The 18,271-nt window shown below is 31.5% G+C and overlaps 1 protein-coding gene across 3 annotated transcripts in view; it reads right to left on the reverse strand.

Annotated features, from left to right (window-relative positions):
- The window catches only part of Liprin-gamma (liprin protein kazrin), a 139,817-nt gene that overhangs the window by 113,256 nt on the left and 8,290 nt on the right, over positions 1 to 18,271 (reverse strand). For all 3 annotated transcript variants that reach the window (XM_088192668.1, XM_088192667.1, XM_088192669.1), the window contains exons 2-3: positions 17,199 to 17,910; positions 930 to 1,322 (exon numbers count right to left, since the gene is read on the reverse strand). In XM_088192668.1, coding sequence (XP_088048794.1) covers positions 930 to 1,322; positions 17,199 to 17,910 — 1,105 coding nt within the window. The remainder of the gene's footprint in view (positions 1 to 929; positions 1,323 to 17,198; positions 17,911 to 18,271) is intronic.

Below are 18,271 nucleotides of genomic sequence, written 5' to 3' on the forward strand. Positions count from 1 at the left end.
AGAAGATGAATAATTAAGCTAGGGTTTGCTTCGACTAGTATATATGGACCCGTTTATCGGAGCGATGAAACGTGAAATAACCACATTCTACATGACAATTAAATTCAGGTATTAATATGTATAAGAGTCCACAAATGCATGTAAATAAATATACTGTGAATATTCAGAAAATAAAAGCAATTATTTAATCATATTTTGGCAAAGGTGTTATAATCTGGCATAAAGAAAAAAATAATATATAGTATGCAGCAAAATGATTTAAATTTACATTGCCAATTATTAAATAAATGTATGTGTTAATATTAGCCATTTAATAAAATTGAAAAAAGGTACAATAGGACGTACGTTTCAGCATCAGTCTACTTCCGGAAGGGTCCGGGCTTAATTCAATACGGGCAAATTAAAGCGGAAGTTTCGGTCCGAAAAAGTTTTCGGTCGAAAAGAGTAATGACGTTGTCACAATAGGGCGAAGGCGTGTAATTACGTATTTTTTTGGGTCACGCGTTTTAGGGACTCGTTCTAGGCTGATTGCCCCATTGTGGACCATGGCCTTCAATATTCGCTCTCGCTCTTTCATTTCGTAAAGACCGCGATAAGTTATTATTTGTACAAGTTCATATATCATCACATCAACGAATACTCGATCATCGCTCTCAAAAATCGCAGATCAATGAGTAATGCCACCGTATTAACCTTTTCCACGCGAAGCCCATCATATGATGGCCTCGTAACACTGAATGATTTTATTGGTAAACTATTTTATACGTATTATTTTTATAATTTAAGCAAATTTCACGCGAGAAAAGTAGAAGTAAAATTGTTAAAAATGTATTTTTCACCGATTATTAGTAAAACTTTAGTCTTACGGTAGTCGTAAACTTATGAATTGGCTTCATAATATTTTTAAACAAAGCAAAATAATTACTCACCGATCACAGCTTCCCTTGCCATCCTCAACTCAGTCTCCAGCGTCCTGATCCTGGCCGCGTCACTTCCTTCCGGTGGTGGAGGGTCCGGAGTAGAAGGATTGTTTCCAGCCAGGAGTGCTGCTCCTGCCTCTCCTCTTTCGGCTGCTGCCACCAGGAGCCTCCGGAGTCGAGCGGCTTCGCCCTTGAGCCTCTCATTCTCATGCTTGAGTCTTCGGGCCGCATCAGCGGGTGTGATAGTCCGAGGAGAAGCGGGCGCGGGTGATATGCCTCCGATACTGCCACCACATATGCTACCAGATCCAACACGACGCCGATCGTCATTATCGACATCGCAATCTCCAGGTAGTAGCGCGCTACATTCGCGACCCGATCCAGATCTTCCAGATGTATCATCTGAAAAAAAAGTCAGATATAATTTTTTGTTGATACTTATAAGAATTACAGTAAACGCGTGATCACGATCGATAAAAAAAATAAAAATATTTTTTCGTGACTTACTTTGAGCTTATCAATATAAGGTTTTTTTTTGTTATATAAACGTGTTAAAAAATATTTTAATATACCTTATTTACATAAAATCACTGGGACCACTCCCAATTTTCGTGTTAAATTAAGTCGTTATATGCTTATATCTGTATCCCTCAAATTAATTGAAAACATATATGTTTGTCGCCATTACAAACATAAAAGCAGTTTCTTAATGCTTCAAATTGAGAGTGCAAAAGCACTTGCATCAAAATTATTAGACAAAAAAGGTCAGTGCCAAATCTCCATAGAGCAGGTACTAAACACATTATCCCCAAATTTCACATTTCATAGATTAATGACGTTGTCAAATGTATGGATTTTGAATTTACCGTTACACCATTACTGATAAGATATACGTTATACATAAACAAATAATCTGATGCTCTCTCAAATCATTGACATTGGTCAAAATGTACTGTTAGACTTTTTCCCATTCTTTAATGATATAAAAGCCAAAACACTGTTGTACTTAGTCTATTAGTTTCTGGAATTTGACCACAAAACTACAACTTCACTTCCGACATGTAATAACGAGAGTTTAGTCACACTCGTACTAAACAGAACCACACTTAATCGAGCAATACAACCCTTAGAAGTCTAATAAAAGCAACCGCTTTTACATTACTTTTGCGAAAACAGACATTTATATATATTTAAACTGCATAAATTGTATTATCAATCATATTTTTAACCAAGGCCGGCAAAAAGGTTATATAACTAATAAAAATGTATTTAATAATATATAAAATAAAGTAATATAGTATCGTACTTTTAAATATTATTTCAAATAATTTCAATATAAGCAGTTCGACCTTTTGATTTTTCAAAATTACAAGTAAATTAATTTCATATACATATGTACATCATACAAAATAACAAGACGTTTGGAATTTCCAATATCGAAGTAATACATTTTAGAACTATATATTATGTAGCTACTAAAAATCTTTACATTATTAACATATAAATAATTCGACATGAACAAAGTTTTCGAATCACTGCTAACAAGCAACGTTTGATAAAATTTGAAACGCCTATTATTTCAGATACAAAACAAAGGATCGAACATGTGCGTTTTATGTGTATTTTTTTTATTTATTGCGACGAAGACAAACGTTAAAGAATGATTCATGTAAACAGCACATTCAAGTTGTTCTGGCCCTTTTTTCTTTAACACAAAGAGATCCAAGGGCGCCACAGAATTGATGAAATGCGAGGTCAGCTCAATCTCTGTATACGAATATATATTTTGATTGCATCGTGTTTTTTAGGAAAATAAAATATCGCTTTAATAAGTGTAATTTTAAATTTTGTGATAAAAATAATATAAACGTCTGTTTTCATAATTTTTTAATTTAGTTTTAATAATATTGAAAAATACTTAAACTTGAGTAAAATATTTATTTTCTATTTTTATATTTAGTTTGTATCATATATATTATTTAAACATTTATTGCTGTGTGACCAAGTCATTCAAAAAAATTAGATAAAAGTTATATTTACTGAGTAGTACTATACTGGTAAAACCAGAAGTCTATTTAATATATGTCTCCTTTTTAATTTTTTATGATTATTTTTGCCTTTACAAAAAATTGCAAAAACAATTATGATATGATCCAATAATGTTTTTAGCATTAATTTTTATTTTTTAAATTCTTTGCAAAAAATATAAGTTTTTTTCTACAAAATTTAAACGATGTTTTTGTAGTGATAAATATATTTTTGCCATTATACACAATTTTGTAACTGTTATTAATAATAATTTGATGGCTAAGTTTAACACTGCCCAATTTAATTATAATTATATTTGGTATTTATTTTATATATTAAAGATTTTTTTATTTCACTACCAATTATAATTAAAATCCGAAATTAAGATGTTGTGTATTTTACCAGTGTAAAAAAATGATTTTAAATAATTAAATAAAGCAATAATATACATAATAAAAATAACATCAATGTGTATTATTACACAGAAAACCTTATTGGAAAATTTTTATTATACAGTGTTATTTTTGTGCTTGACTGATAAAAAATAATAGCATATCTACTTTTTTTTTTAATTCATCGACTTGCTTCAAAAATATTTACATTTTCAGTAGAGTGCCACGAAAATATTAGGATACTCAGTTTAACTATGTAAATATTGCAACATAGTAACACAATAAGCATCAAAGCTGAATATCTAAGAGAATTATTATATAGAAGATAGTTTTGAGTTTGGGCAACGCCTGGTATATTATCTAATATAACATAAACAAACTAAGCATTTTACACAAGAGCTAGCCACGCCGAGACGGCAAAACTACCCCCTCAAGTTGGTCAAAGTAAAGTTGGCACCCTTGTATTACGGGAGCAAGTTGGACGCGGCATATTTAAGGGGGTCCCGCCTATGGACTTTGCCATTCGCAGAGATACCGGCGATGAAATAGCCATTAGGGACTTTTATGGCCTTTCTTGTCACAACTTGGGCTATTATCGATATTTAAATGGGCCGAACCACCCCTTTTTGCAGACAGGGGGTTCGAAACAGGCTGCGGATCGGCAAAACCGAACGAATAACAAATTACGTACACGCGATTATGTCAAAGCTCGGCTTTGGACCGATTATTTATTGTGTAATTATTTTTTTTTTCAGCGCAAGATTTGCGCTTGTCGCTAACGGAAAAATAACGATGTTGAAAAATGTAAAAGTAATGGATATGGCGTTCGAATGCGGAGTTGAATGCTAAGGAAAACCCCTTGGGCTACATATTTTCAAATCGATTAGTCTTTGTCACATTATTATCAGTCGTATTTTTTTGTTGTTGTTATACTTATGTTTGAGCATCGTAGTAATCAAACACTAACTAACAAAAATATCAATCAAAAATCTCTATATAATGCACTAAGAAATTATCCAAAGCCACTAAAAAATCCAATATGTGTTTTACAAAAATTACACAAAAAACATTTTTTAATTATTTAATTAAATTAATAAAAGGAAAGTTGTTTAATATACAAAAAACTTTTAATGTTAATTTTATACATATAAATATATAATAAAATGTGCCTAAATTTTTCCCAAAGGTTTTCATATCTCGTAATATAATCTATAATCCTCAAACCACCATGTTGGATGTCACACACAGCATCGCTAAATCACCAAACGGTTATTGCAAGTTTATTGGATTATTCAATCATAAAACATACGGTGCTTTTTTACGTCCCAGGTGAATTCTGACGATTTCATTCCAGGGTCAATATCCCGCCAGTAGGTGATTTACTGCAAATAGGCTCGCAATAAGGGTTGAAACTATATATCCGTCTTCGGTAATAGATTCCTAGGATGCTGCGGCATACCGGGATAACTGACGCCCCCCAATAAAACTTTTTCGAGCCGTTGCAACCGACACTGTTGGATTTACGACACATTTTTTCATTACACATTTATAAAAAATATTAAAAAAAATCCACGATTTAAAAAATAAAATATACTATTATCAATAACCAAACTATATTTCGCAAAACAGTCTCTTTCGGATTTCAAGTCAAAGCATTCAAAATATTAATATAAAATTATTTTTTTAAATTAGTAAAATCTTAGTAAAAAAAAATATTTTTGTTGCGATACTAACTAAAAAAAATATGATATCTAAGTAGGGATTTTATGTTTTAATAAAAATTTTCTATCGTTTTAAAGCACTAAAAAAAAACAAGCTTGAAATTGCTTACTTATTTTTTAGATTAAATTAAGACCATCGTGGCCTAGCAGGTTACCCCAATGCGCCACGATGGTCGAAAACAAATTTTAAATTTATAAAACAAAAAAACGTATATATACATAACTAGAACAATACTTAAAAATAATAAACCTAACAAAAAATTATAAAATATCAAAATGAAATGATACAAACTGGATCAGCTCCTCGTAGCTAACATTAAACAGATCAATAATAATGTAATGCCAGCGTATTAAGGAGCCGGATGGCCTAGCCCTAACGGCCATCAAAAGAGGTTGCGATCATAATTCTCGAAAATGTTCCGGAACCCAAAACTGGAATTCCTCGAGAATAGCTGGATTGTCGACAGCACCTTTTAGTAATTTTAAAAAATGCTTAGCGACATACAACTTTTTGCGAGAACTCAGCGAATCGTATTGCAACGCTCCTAAAAGAAAGGCGCTGCGATATATGTACAGATATTAACCTAATGTCCTTTTGTAAAGGTATCTTAAATACCTTTTTTGAATTTTTTCTACTAAAAGGGAATATTTGGCTATTCATGGATTCCAAATTATAGATCCCGATTCAAGAATGCTACGAACTAAGGTGTCATAGAGGATGCGAATAACTGACGGATCGTCAAAGTGAAATGCATTCATCATAACAAAGCCGAGCATCTTGGAAGATTTATCACAGACGTCGTGTATGTGTAGAGAGAACCTCCATTTGCTCTCGAAAGTGATTCCGAGATCTTTAGTGGAAGTTTCTCTATTAAAAATGTTACCACCGAGATTGTAGAAATAAGCTGATGGCGAATGGGATCGAGAAAATGACACAGTATGGCACTATCCGACACTAAAGGGCAGACGGTTAACGGAAGCCCATCTCCATAGAGAGTCTAAATCACTTTGTAGAGAGAAGGAGTCCACAACAGATCGAATACCTTTATACAGCGTACAGAAGAAAACTTGAATTTGTAACTGCTGTATTTACGTCATTAATAAATAACACAAAAAGCAGAGGGCCCAGATTGGATCCTTGAGGAGCCCCCGAAGGGGTAAAATATTTTAATGAAAATATAACTAGAATTGAAGACCCACTGAAAAGTATTTTTATATATTATTATTTTCTATTACAATCTACAGCTTATAAGTCATTATTATTATTATTATTTTTTTAAATTATATTATGTTCCGTGATACACATTGATACATAACAACACTTTTCATTGGGTCATATAAAATTATCACTAAATAAGTTAAGCTGGAATACTGATAAGTGAAAAAAAAAACAACTTTACGAAATACATTTTATTCAAATAAATTATTAACTTTTGAAAAAAAAAATTCTCGCTACCAAGACAAAACGTTTAATTTAAATAAACTATAAGCTATGAAAAATCAAAGAATTCTCCCAAGCGGATAAATAAGCTTCGACATTTTATAAAAGTAAAATGATAAGTTTTGAGATAAAAACATAAAATATTATTTTTTTAAATATTAACAGTCATATTTATTTAAATACTAATTAAGTTATTAAAAAAAACTATATTTTTTGATAAAAAATAATTTCGTCATCTAATACCCATAGTTCATTAGAAAATTAAAATTTTACATATTAAGTTTTACAACTTATCCAAAATGTGTTTATTAAATAAATTTTATTCTTGTATAAAACATGTGTTATAATCTTTGCGTAAAAAACATCATTAATTAATTTAACCTGAATCAATATAAACATTGAACCACTAATAATAAAGGTAAATTCCATTCATTGCATTGTAACATTTGCATTCAATGGACACTAAGTGCTACATGATTTGCAAACGTAGCTATTTTTAGAAATGTTTAAAATAAAAAACACGTTTTTTCACTTCTTATTAATGACAAAGTAAAAATACCAAGAAATAGCAACAAAGCCGCGCAATATTGTAAATATTAATTTAACAAATTGCTTCGGGAATTTCCCCAGGGGTTTAGTTCGCCTGGAAGCTCGCCTGGTTAGTTCACACCAGTCACGGTGTTTCCCGGTCGGTTTGTTTGTGCAGAAAACACTGGTTTAGACGGGCGACAGTGCGAAAACAGCTTCGAAAGCTGTCGCCTAGGAAAGCTCCGGAATTAGAATTGATTCTACGTTCGAAATTTTGCAGTGTTGTTGTTGGTGGTCGTGTTTACGAAAGGGACTTCCTTGGAAACTACACAGATTAAGCGATTAGTTCTACACAAGAAAATGTTGTATAAATGAAATTTAATATATATTATAATTTTAGATCTAGAGTCTAACAGTTATTATTATAGGTATAAAAAAAAATATTACAAAACTAGTCAGAGCTAAGAAGCTAAAAATACTTTTAATGCGATTTAAGGTATGTTGTGATATACATAGATCTTGTTTAAAAACAAGAGTGCGTTTGATTTTTAATCTTTCACCTTGAAAATGAGAATGTATAGCGTTGATTGTCATTGGTGATGAAACAGTCATGCTTTTATTTAGCCATAATATATAATAAATTTATATACAAAAGCGAGATATATTTATGAACTAACCCAAATATATTTTCTACTTAATGTTTAATTCCACAGTCTGTCTTTGAAAGAGGCACTACAACACAAGCTATAGAGGACCATTCTCGTAAAAAAATACATTATTCACATAGTTGAAAAACGACCCAAGTGCCACACCTTGACGAATGTCTTTGTTTCTCGAATTTGTGCGACCTTTTCGTGTCGATTTCCAATTCAACGCCTATGTTCTCTCTCTCCCTCGCGTTTTCGGAGACCAATTTGTGATTTATTAATCTCGACGTATTCGGAACTTCTCTTTTTTCCTCAGCATATACTCTCAAAGGCGTCTATTACCACTCGGTTCCTTTCATGTCTGAGCTTCCGGATGGGAAGATTTTTTTTGCTCTTTTGCTCTCTTTCGCTAACTACTAATACACGACTTCGTTTGCACGCTTTTTCGCGCCCGGAGCGTGCTAAAACCGCAAATTGACTTTGAAATGCGGGGGAGAGCTTTTTGAAATGCACTTTGGGTAAATTATCGATTTTTGTTTTGGTAATTGCTTTTTCACAACCAGGAAAAGTGAGAATGCAAATAAAATAAAATATAACTTTACAAATTATATTTTTTATTAATCTATTCAAAAAAGTTAAATTAACCGCTCGACAGGTAGGCAAAAAATGTTGATTTCAAAATAGATTGTCAATCTTGTATTTTATACTCACGCACATTTATAATATTGTAATTTAATCATAAGACTAACTTTCGTTTACAACCATTATAAAACTGCTACTTTTAGACAATAGAAAATAGTCGTTATCATACAGGTCAATATTTTTTTTTTTGTAATTTCCAAGCTATTTAAAAAAACTGCTTCATAGCGCCATAAAACCATACAAGCAGTTAATTGTGTCTTAAAGAAGAGCACTCAATGTATTCTTAAAACATTTACTAAATAATATTCCTAATCGTAATTAAACATATGGCACATAAGGCTCAAATTTAATAAATATAACTTCAATATTATTAATAAATATATATAAAATATATTGGCTGAAGAACCACTAGACTAGTATGAAAAAAAAATTAAAGACATGAAGGAAAAAATATTACTTGACCTGAATGAACTTAGTACATAAAATAATTATTCAGGAACCATAGAAAAGCCCATTTCAAATAAAAATAAACATAAAACTGGACTTCTTGTATGCTATAAAAATGTCAAAAAATAATAAGTCAACGGGACATGATTCTTCTGAACTGATTATATGTACTAAAAAAGACTTTATGCTAAATGAGTCACTGACTAAAAATTCTGTTAAAAATGATATAAAGAGTAACTGTTGGTAAACTAATTTACGTTATCTTATAGAAAGTCAGATTTAGCTACATGATAAAATCTCAGTATAACGAAGCTCACGGGACCGAAGAAAAAATTCGTTATACTGAAAATTTTTTATATTGAATGTAAGGAAGATGATATATTTTTATTTTATTTTTAATTACCATATACTACAGCATCAAATTAACTTCTTACAAAATTGACAGATTTTTGTGCATTTTTAAGAATACTGTAATGAACACAATAACTTGTTAAAAAATATTTTATAAAAAAAGTTTAAGAGTCGGCGAAACATCTTGAATGTCGCTTGTGGACACATCTGGCACACGCCAAATCAAAAACGAACGGAATTCGGAGAAATATTGTGTCAAGTTGTAACTTCATTCTTAAATTCGGAGCAAAATATTTCGTTGTACTGAGATCAGTCTTTGTTACAATGAAAACATTTTGTATGAAAGTTTTTCGGGGACAAATTGACCATTCGTTATACTGGGAATTTCCTTATTAAGATTCTACTTTCTGTAGGACCAGTAAACTTAAAATTAGATGGCGATGGAATTGAAAGAGTGAAGCATTTCTGTATAGTAAAATAAACGACAAAAATGTTTAAGTTTGCATTGTAATTACTAAAAGCCAGTTTCAAAAATAAGCATTGGTTAATTGCTATTGTAGGTATGCAAAACTTAGGCTTAAGAAATAATACACACAATAAAAAGTATGCTAAAAGTTCCATAAACTAAGTACCTTAAACATATTATATGAAGTCCAAAATATGTACTTTTCATACCCCATTAATCGTACAAATTAAAAGAAAGAATAAATCAAAAGAAAAAAATGCATTGGTTGAGAAACAGATGCCCATGTCTGTGTCGATTTAGCGTAAGCTTCGCTGAAAGCAAGTTAAGGTCTTAGCACTTGTATGTTTAAATTATAATTTGCATTAGATCAGTGAAATTCTATAAAGCCTATATGAAAATAATGTTTTTAAGCCTCATGACAAAAAAATAATTTTATGTATTTTTTACTGTCGTAATATAATTTTTTGATTGAATATTTGTAGGTACGAGCTTAAGACTTGTTTAAAAGGATGTGTTGTAGTTTTTATAATATGTTTTAATTTCATCAGTTTATAGTATTTTAATAAATGGACAAATTCAAGGTGGTCCCTGCTTAAAATCCACGACAAAAGCAAAACAACAATGCAGTAAAAATGCTCGGTTAGCTAGCGTTCATATTAAGACTTTTTATAACGAGTAAGAAACGAATAAAGCACATCTAAACCGAATTTTGACCAATAGGTGAGCGCAAAAAATAATTATCCCTTCTCAGAAGTCAAAAATCCACGTCAAAAGCAATAAAATCGTGCCGACACGATTTTATTGCATTTGACGTGAATTTTTGCCTTCTGAGAAGGGATAATTGTTTTTGCGCTCTCCTATTGACCAAAATTCGGTTTAAATACACTTTTATCAATACTCTCATATCAAAAGTCTGTAGTAATATCGATACAGATAGCTTCAATTATTTTAAAACATATTGAAGTGCAGACAAACTATAGTGCAATATGTGAGATGCAATGTCTGTATTTCTATTGTTTATTTTCCTTTGAGAGAACAGTTGGCTTAGCTTGTATTTTGGACTTGAACTAATAAAAGTTCTAAAACTATAATTATGTTTAGAGCATTCATTGGGTTAGGTTTGCGTTTCAACGTTTCGCAACGATCAAAATTGAATCTGAATTTTATATTGTAGCAAATTACAAAATTGTATTTTATTTAATAGTATGTTTGTAAAATATAAAATTGAAATAAAAATTTTTAACAAAAAAAACCTGTCAAGTTAAAACGAAAGACCTACAATAAATTTACCAAAATGTAATTTTAGTGTTATTTTCAGTGAATAATTATACAAAAATATTTGTGTTATTAAAACGACATAACTGAGCGTAGAGTCAAAAAGCTTAATTATACTGACACAACCTGTATGTACAACACACTATTATGTATCCCCTCATTTTCACGTCGTAATCTCACACAGAATGGATAAGAAAGTTTTGCCATTTAATATTATGGACGCACACTTAATTCACCGTAATGCTTTGGTAATTTAGATCTAAATACGACAATTTCAATAGTTTAAGGTCCAATATAACTGTCTCATTAGGAACAACGTGTTTGCTGATATTAATACAAACCGAAAATAATTAATTCAAAGCTTAACAGGATTAAAAATATAATAACAATTTAGAAAAAAGACAATAATGTATATTTTAAATTACTTATATCTTTAATCCCAAAATGGAAAAGGGTTAAGGGGACCAAATTTATAATTTACGCTGTTCGAAAGGGAGATTTTGTGCCTGTATAATGTAATTACACTTTTTGATGAATGCCTGCGGATTACATTACACCAAAGTATTATGTTTATCACGAAGTTTTCATATTATAAAATGTATATATTATACAATATTTAGCAACGCCTTAAAATATGCTAATATATCCATTTTTGTCTAAGTGACAGTAATTATTACCTAATTTGAATTATTTTTAGGAAATTTATTAGAGGGCTTGTATATCATATTTTATTTATTCAAATTAAGACCATCGCAACTTAAAAGGTTACCGAAATAATAAATTATTTATAAGATTTTATAAATATCATATAATGTCACAAGATGTGCAATGCTAGCTAAAGGGACTGGATGGCGACAGTCATGAGCGAGTCGATTATTGCGGATGTGCTGGCTCTAATGGGCATCGAAAGAGGATGCAATCGTTACTTTCAAAGACGTCGGAACATAAAACTAGAATTCCTCAGGAAATGTTTAATTGTCAACTTCACCCTTCAGTAGTTTTAAAAAATGCTTAGTTAGAACTCTGAATAATAACCAAATAATATAAATATACCAGGTGCATGTAGTGAGATATTTTATTTTCTTTTAAAGAACAGAGGGCTCAGGTTGAACCCGTGTAGAACTCCCGAAGGGATAAAATATTTCTTCGAACTACCGCAATAGTTTACAGAAATAATCAAGCTCATAACTTATGCAACAAAATCCAGATAATTTATTACGTAGTCAAAACTATGTCAAAGGCTTTTTCAAAATCAATGTATACAACGTCTGCTTGTATCCTAACATTGAGATTTTGTCACTGTGACTGTGGCACGAGCAGGACGAAAACCATGCTGTTTGTCTAACAAATTTGCCAAGAGTAAATAAAAATATTATTTCGATACACTGTTAGTGTTCTTTAGTTCTTAATAAGCAACTATTTACTATTTTTAAATAGTGTTTTTGACTTTTACACATTTCAAAAGATCAAGAGTTCAATCAGTTAAACTTTTAATATTTGCAAAAAAATTATATTTCCGCATAAGTTGAACAGAATTTATTATTCGTACCTTTTTATATTTTCATCCTTACATTTTATTTCACATGTTAATCAAATTTGACGTTTCGCCCCAAACTCAGGGCCGCAAATCAATTTCATCGCCCCATGCGAGTCAAATTTACCCCATTTTACGATTTCACAAATAATATTTTCATTCGCCCGCACAAGCGTAAATTTGCTATTTTTTACACATTTATAGCTCTCTCTCAATAATTTATTTAACCTCGCTCCGTCGCGCATCGAGGTCGCGCGAAATATAATATCTTCCATTTTTACCTCTCGCTAGACAGGTATTGGATTCGCCGGAAATTTGACACCGGCAAATTTCTATAAATACCTATTAAATATAATATACACACTGATCCAAGATATACTTGTTTATTCGTACGTTTGCATGACGCAGCTTAATCACAAACATCATTTTAATATATTTTAAAATGGGCCAAATGAATTCCGTGAGCAAGGTTAGGGATATGTGGGGGATGCTACTGAGCTTAATGTTTGAATATAACCATCCATCCTTCATAAAACGCTTGCATCTAATTATTGACAATTTGACACGATAGACAATGCTATTTAAACACAAGCAGAATTCATTTATGGATGCTGACAGATATTTTTATTGTGTGATTAAATCACATTATTCAGAAACTTATGGTAATGAAATTTGTTTAACCTTTTTTGGATATTGGTTATATATTGGCTATTTAGATTCTATTTACCGCTGCATGAAATATTTTAGTGAAAGTGCAGCCACACCATATCCTCAAATTGCGTAACTCAAATATTTTAAGAAGCTCTAGATGAGAGTAATCTGAATTATATAAAGTACATAAGACAAAGTGTTTGTGGTTATTATTTCTGAAAAAAAATAATAAATCCTTTACAATTTAAGAGAATGAAAAATAAAAATTCAGAAACATAAAAAAAAAACAATAATATAGTTTGAGTACATTTCATTGAAGAAATAGAATATTAATAAGTTGTCTTTAGCCTCTGAAGCAATATGTGCTTGTATTTAAATTTAAAGTTGTGTTTATCGTATCACCATTTTTTGGTATGAAAATGACAGTGTTCTTAATATGTTTTTTAAAGATGAGTGACATTATAATTTTAAGCTTCACGGCTTAGATGATTGTATTTTAATATCATTCACGCATTATTTGTGTTCACAATTGCTTTAGTATAAGCTTTAGTTACTTTTTATTTTAGCCAAACCACTAAAACGTATAGTTGATATTTGTTTATAATTCCCTTAGTAACCAAACATTAAAATAAACTTTGTACTACATTTTTCATTGAAAAATAGTCAAATTAATATTCAGAATGATAGTTATATTAATAAATTATATTATTGAGCGTGCTATTTTAAAAAAAATATAAAATAAACTAATAATAGTATGAATATTCGTTAAAAATCATTTTAACTTGACTTTGCAAGTTTTATCATGGCAATTACTTTTTTAGACATGTGATGATGTGTCTCAATATTGAATTCCGAGTTTTTTTTTCTGTCATCGCAGTTTTATTATGTGCTAAATTATGGTGAGCCTTGAAACGCAATAATGTCGAAAGTTCAAAGGGAATTTGAAGGGTTGATCGCCAAGGCAACACCTGTCACGCCTCGAGCGCGAAACTTTTCTCGCTTCTAATTGAAATTTTCCCAAACCGTTTTCCGATTCTGATAATTGGGGCTGCTTTCGCATGAGCGACTCAGAAGCATCGATCCGGCCGAAGAATGGTATTGGCACAAAAGAAAAGTTTCAATCGGAAGATTCGCCGCCGAATATAATAAATCAAAGTCATATAATTCGATCGAAAAGTTTCAAAATAAGTACTCTTTGCAATTTTCTTGCGAAAAGTTAATGAAAAATGAAAGGAAGAGTTTGAAATTCTAAAGCGAAATTAAAAAATGTTTACGTAAGTATTAAAATTATTTATCATGACCAGCTAAATAGGTATTTTAGACTAAAATAAAATAAAGTTTAACAAGCTAAATGCAAAATGCAAAAGTTTTTATGTATTTATTTTAAATAATTTACTTTCAATATTTTTTAATAAATATACTACACTTTCTATCAGTTACTATAAATTGTATTATATATCTCCTGGTTTCATTTTATTATTAAACATTTAAATGTTGTAAAATAATTTTGTGGGGACCACACAGATGGTTTATGGGGGATCCTTTTCTTGAAACTCATGTTAAAATCTGTAACCAAAAATAATTATTCATCAATAAGGATAAATTAGACAAAGCCTTGTTACGAGGGTTTTCCCATAAATAACACGCAAGAATTCTTCGGAACATTGAATGAATATTTCTTTGCTACGAAACGGTCACGGGAAACAGTATAATACCACCAGAAGACAAATAGCACCGTAAGACCACAATATTCCCGTGCGTAATTCAACCTTGGAAATATCCATCAAGCAAATGTCACTTTCTAAATCTTCCACTGACATCATCCCTCCGCCAGCTTTTCTACCACTACTTGGAGAAAACATCTCGTCCATCATAGTCTGTCACAATATGTAATTTATTCTAATAATTTATAAGTTTAATGACCAAGTAAGAGTTATGAATAGTCGTTTAGTCATATCTAGCAAATATAATAAAGAGCAATGTGAACTAGAAAAGCAGCGAATGCGTATGTAGAAGCTATTCTCTCATTTCTTGAAAAGTTAAAAATAAACTTGTAGAAAACATTACAGTACCAATACATATTTTTAAACTTCGCTCTAAAAGGTTCGCCGCGTTTGCGGCCCTTAAACCTATATTTAATAGAAAGGGCTATAAAAATGAAATTTTAAATAATAAACTATGATGGAAGAAATCGCTATTCTCCAGGCGGTGGTGGAAAATCTGGCGGAGGGATAATGTCAGTATAAGATCATTAGAGTTCTGGTTAGTGTGGCAGCGACAGTATTGCAGAAGTTGATCCTTCTCTGAAATGTGAGTCTCTCTCAGAATGTGAGCGTCCATGACCGTATGTTGACCGGGGTGTCTGCCTGGTCCTCATTGAAGACCAGCCTTATGTATTCAGGGCTGCAATACTTGCTGAACAATCACAATTATGCAGCGATCATCTAGCCAATCGTTGCACTCGCTTTTTAGAACAACGATTTATATATACGCCTTTAGAAAGTGCAATTTGCTTGATGGATATCTCCGAGGTAACAAAGAAATATTCATTCAATGCACCGGAGAATCCTTGCGTGTTATAGATGTATTTTTGCACTGCTTTATAATATAAACTATGCTTTCTATCAGAAAGCAAAGTTTCTTGTTTCAGAAAGCGCTAAAATAGCGTACTCATGACACTTCTTTTCGGAACACACTTCCAATAGGATATTAAATTTGAAATTTCTGCAGCACACTATAGTTCATGCATTATCCAAACTACCACAAAATTAATCTACGCTAAGTAAAGAAAAAGGCTTAGAAAATTAGGTAAACAGCTGCTTCTCACTTAACGTCAAACCTAATCTATTTACGAAGAGCGAAAATATTTTTCTTCACCTTGATATTCGGTAAAAAGCTATGAGAACAACACGTATCTACTCTGATTGCACAAATCATACAGTATTTAAAAACAGTTATTGAATTAATAAGATAACAAATTGTATGTTATATTAATAAACACGCAACAGCAAGATTCGCATAATACCAACTTATTAAAAATATTTAATGACTTCGTTGTCGGGCTAATTCTTGTTTCGTAACATTGGATAATTGTATAAATATATATTTATGAATAAATTATATTTTTGGATATGTATATGCCTTTCAATTAAATGAAAGAACATTATTCACATCTGCGAAAAGATAAATTTTTATTTTTTTATTTTAAAATATTATGCATTACCTCAGAGAAAAAATGTGTCTATCCTTGCAAAAGTGCCATTGATTATTAATCAGTGTTTTTTTTATTTTTTTAAAATATGTATTACAGTAATAAAAAAATCCGAATGTTTTTATTGATGTTTTTTATGTTTAACCAATTCTTTACAATACCACAAATCAAAAGTAAATTTTAACGAATATGAATATGTACACCGACACATTTTCACCCCGTTATATCTACCCTTTCGCAATATTCGCCTTTTCCGAAAAAAAAAACATAAAACAAACGTCCGAATAATGATTGATTGGTTCGAATTCCCTCAGCGTTGGGTCAACAACAGCTGAAAAGGGTTTTGCGTATAGGCACTTTTTGTTTCCAAACTATGGCTTACCCCTGGGGATATTTATGGGGGTGTGTTCCGGTGCAGGGTCGACAAATCATTTCCATGGCCTTGGGCGACCCGAATTCCCCCCTACGATTTTTTACGATTTCATTAGTAATATTCTTTATGCGACCGAGGAAGCGTAAATTTCCCGCTCTTTGATAAGTTTATCGTTCGGAAGTTAATTTATATAAAATCGTTCGGGTGGTTTGGGAAGTCTTTTGAAACGTAAATTGTAAAAAATATCAAATATGACAAATCGAATTTTACGTTTGTAAGTCTAAATATTTTTCAAGTACAACAATAGGTTGTATTGTTATCAAATACAGACCAAACTCTGTTTGTATTTACATATGTCAAAAACAAGTGTTTTTAAGTCAAAATATATCAATAAAATACATAAGGGATCAACAATCTTTTAATAAAAAATCTGTCAGGCCTTCAATAATATGTTAGAATGTAAGACTATGATTCTATCTGATGATCACCCAAATAAATTATATGCGCGTTATGTTAAGAACGTTAAAAATACATTTTTAAAAGATTTGATATTAAAAACATTTCCACTCACCATTTTCTTGGGTCCCAGTCTCGGTCGCTCTAGGAGATGTTCCGCTTCCATTTTCCGAAGGAACTATATCTTCGTCAGAACTCTCAGCATCTAATATATTCCTATCGGCATACTTTGACATTGGCACAATGATCTCTGCATAAGAATTTCTATCGCCTCCGTTTTGATGATGGTTCATAGCCGGACTCTCTGGTTTACCGTTGATCGTAGTCTCGACTTCGATTATATCGAAGCCGTCGTTCAAAGTCTCGTTTTCGATCTCGTTAATGGCACTACAGCTAGACCTATCTGGAAAGCTGTTCCTACTGTTCTGCTTATTGCATAAAGACAATCTAGAACTCTTACTAGTTCCCGGTAAGGAATCTGTGTTGTAATGGGAGTCGTTCCCGTTGATCGATCTATCCGAGTTGTTCCTGCCGTTGGAATTGGATAGAGTGTTTGAAAAATTGATTTTCCTATCTAAGGCTATGGCTGCTTTCTTATCGTTCTCTAGGTAAGGTGCTGAGTAGAACTTGGAGCGGTCGTTGTGCGAAGAAGGAGGTCTGGAAGGCGAACCGCTGGGAGGTCTACAGATGCCGTCGGATAGGGTCATGGAAGACTCTGTTGCTGGTGTGATGAGAGGGTCTGCTGGTTCTGGTCGATCGGTGGCCAAGTCGCAGTCGGCTCTGGTGGCCACCTGGAGATTGTCGTCCACCATTTTTCGCAGCTTCGCCTGAAATTTAACAAATAAGTTAAAATTATTATTAGTATTTATTTAACTAGGAACATAAAGCTACTGATAATTAAATTTATGCCTCTAAAGCAGTAAGCGCCAAGGCTTCCAATTTTTATAAGTCATATACGTCACACAAAAATACGACTGTGTATTGTTTTTGCGCTACAATAACGTTTATCGGCATACTTCAGCGAGTTTATGCAGAGGGCAATAACAATTTTACACGTATGATATAATATATTATTTAAAAATATAATTAAAAAAATATATTTTATATATAGTGATATAAATTACATACATATAATAGATATCAATTTACATACATAGAAAATAAATATATATTTAAAAAAAAATTATC

The sequence above is a fragment of the Plectrocnemia conspersa genome, unplaced genomic scaffold (genome assembly GCF_051122295.1).
Source record: "Plectrocnemia conspersa isolate PC_06_02 unplaced genomic scaffold, ASM5112229v1 ptg000009l, whole genome shotgun sequence".
Lineage (NCBI taxonomy): Eukaryota > Metazoa > Arthropoda > Insecta > Trichoptera > Polycentropodidae > Plectrocnemia > Plectrocnemia conspersa.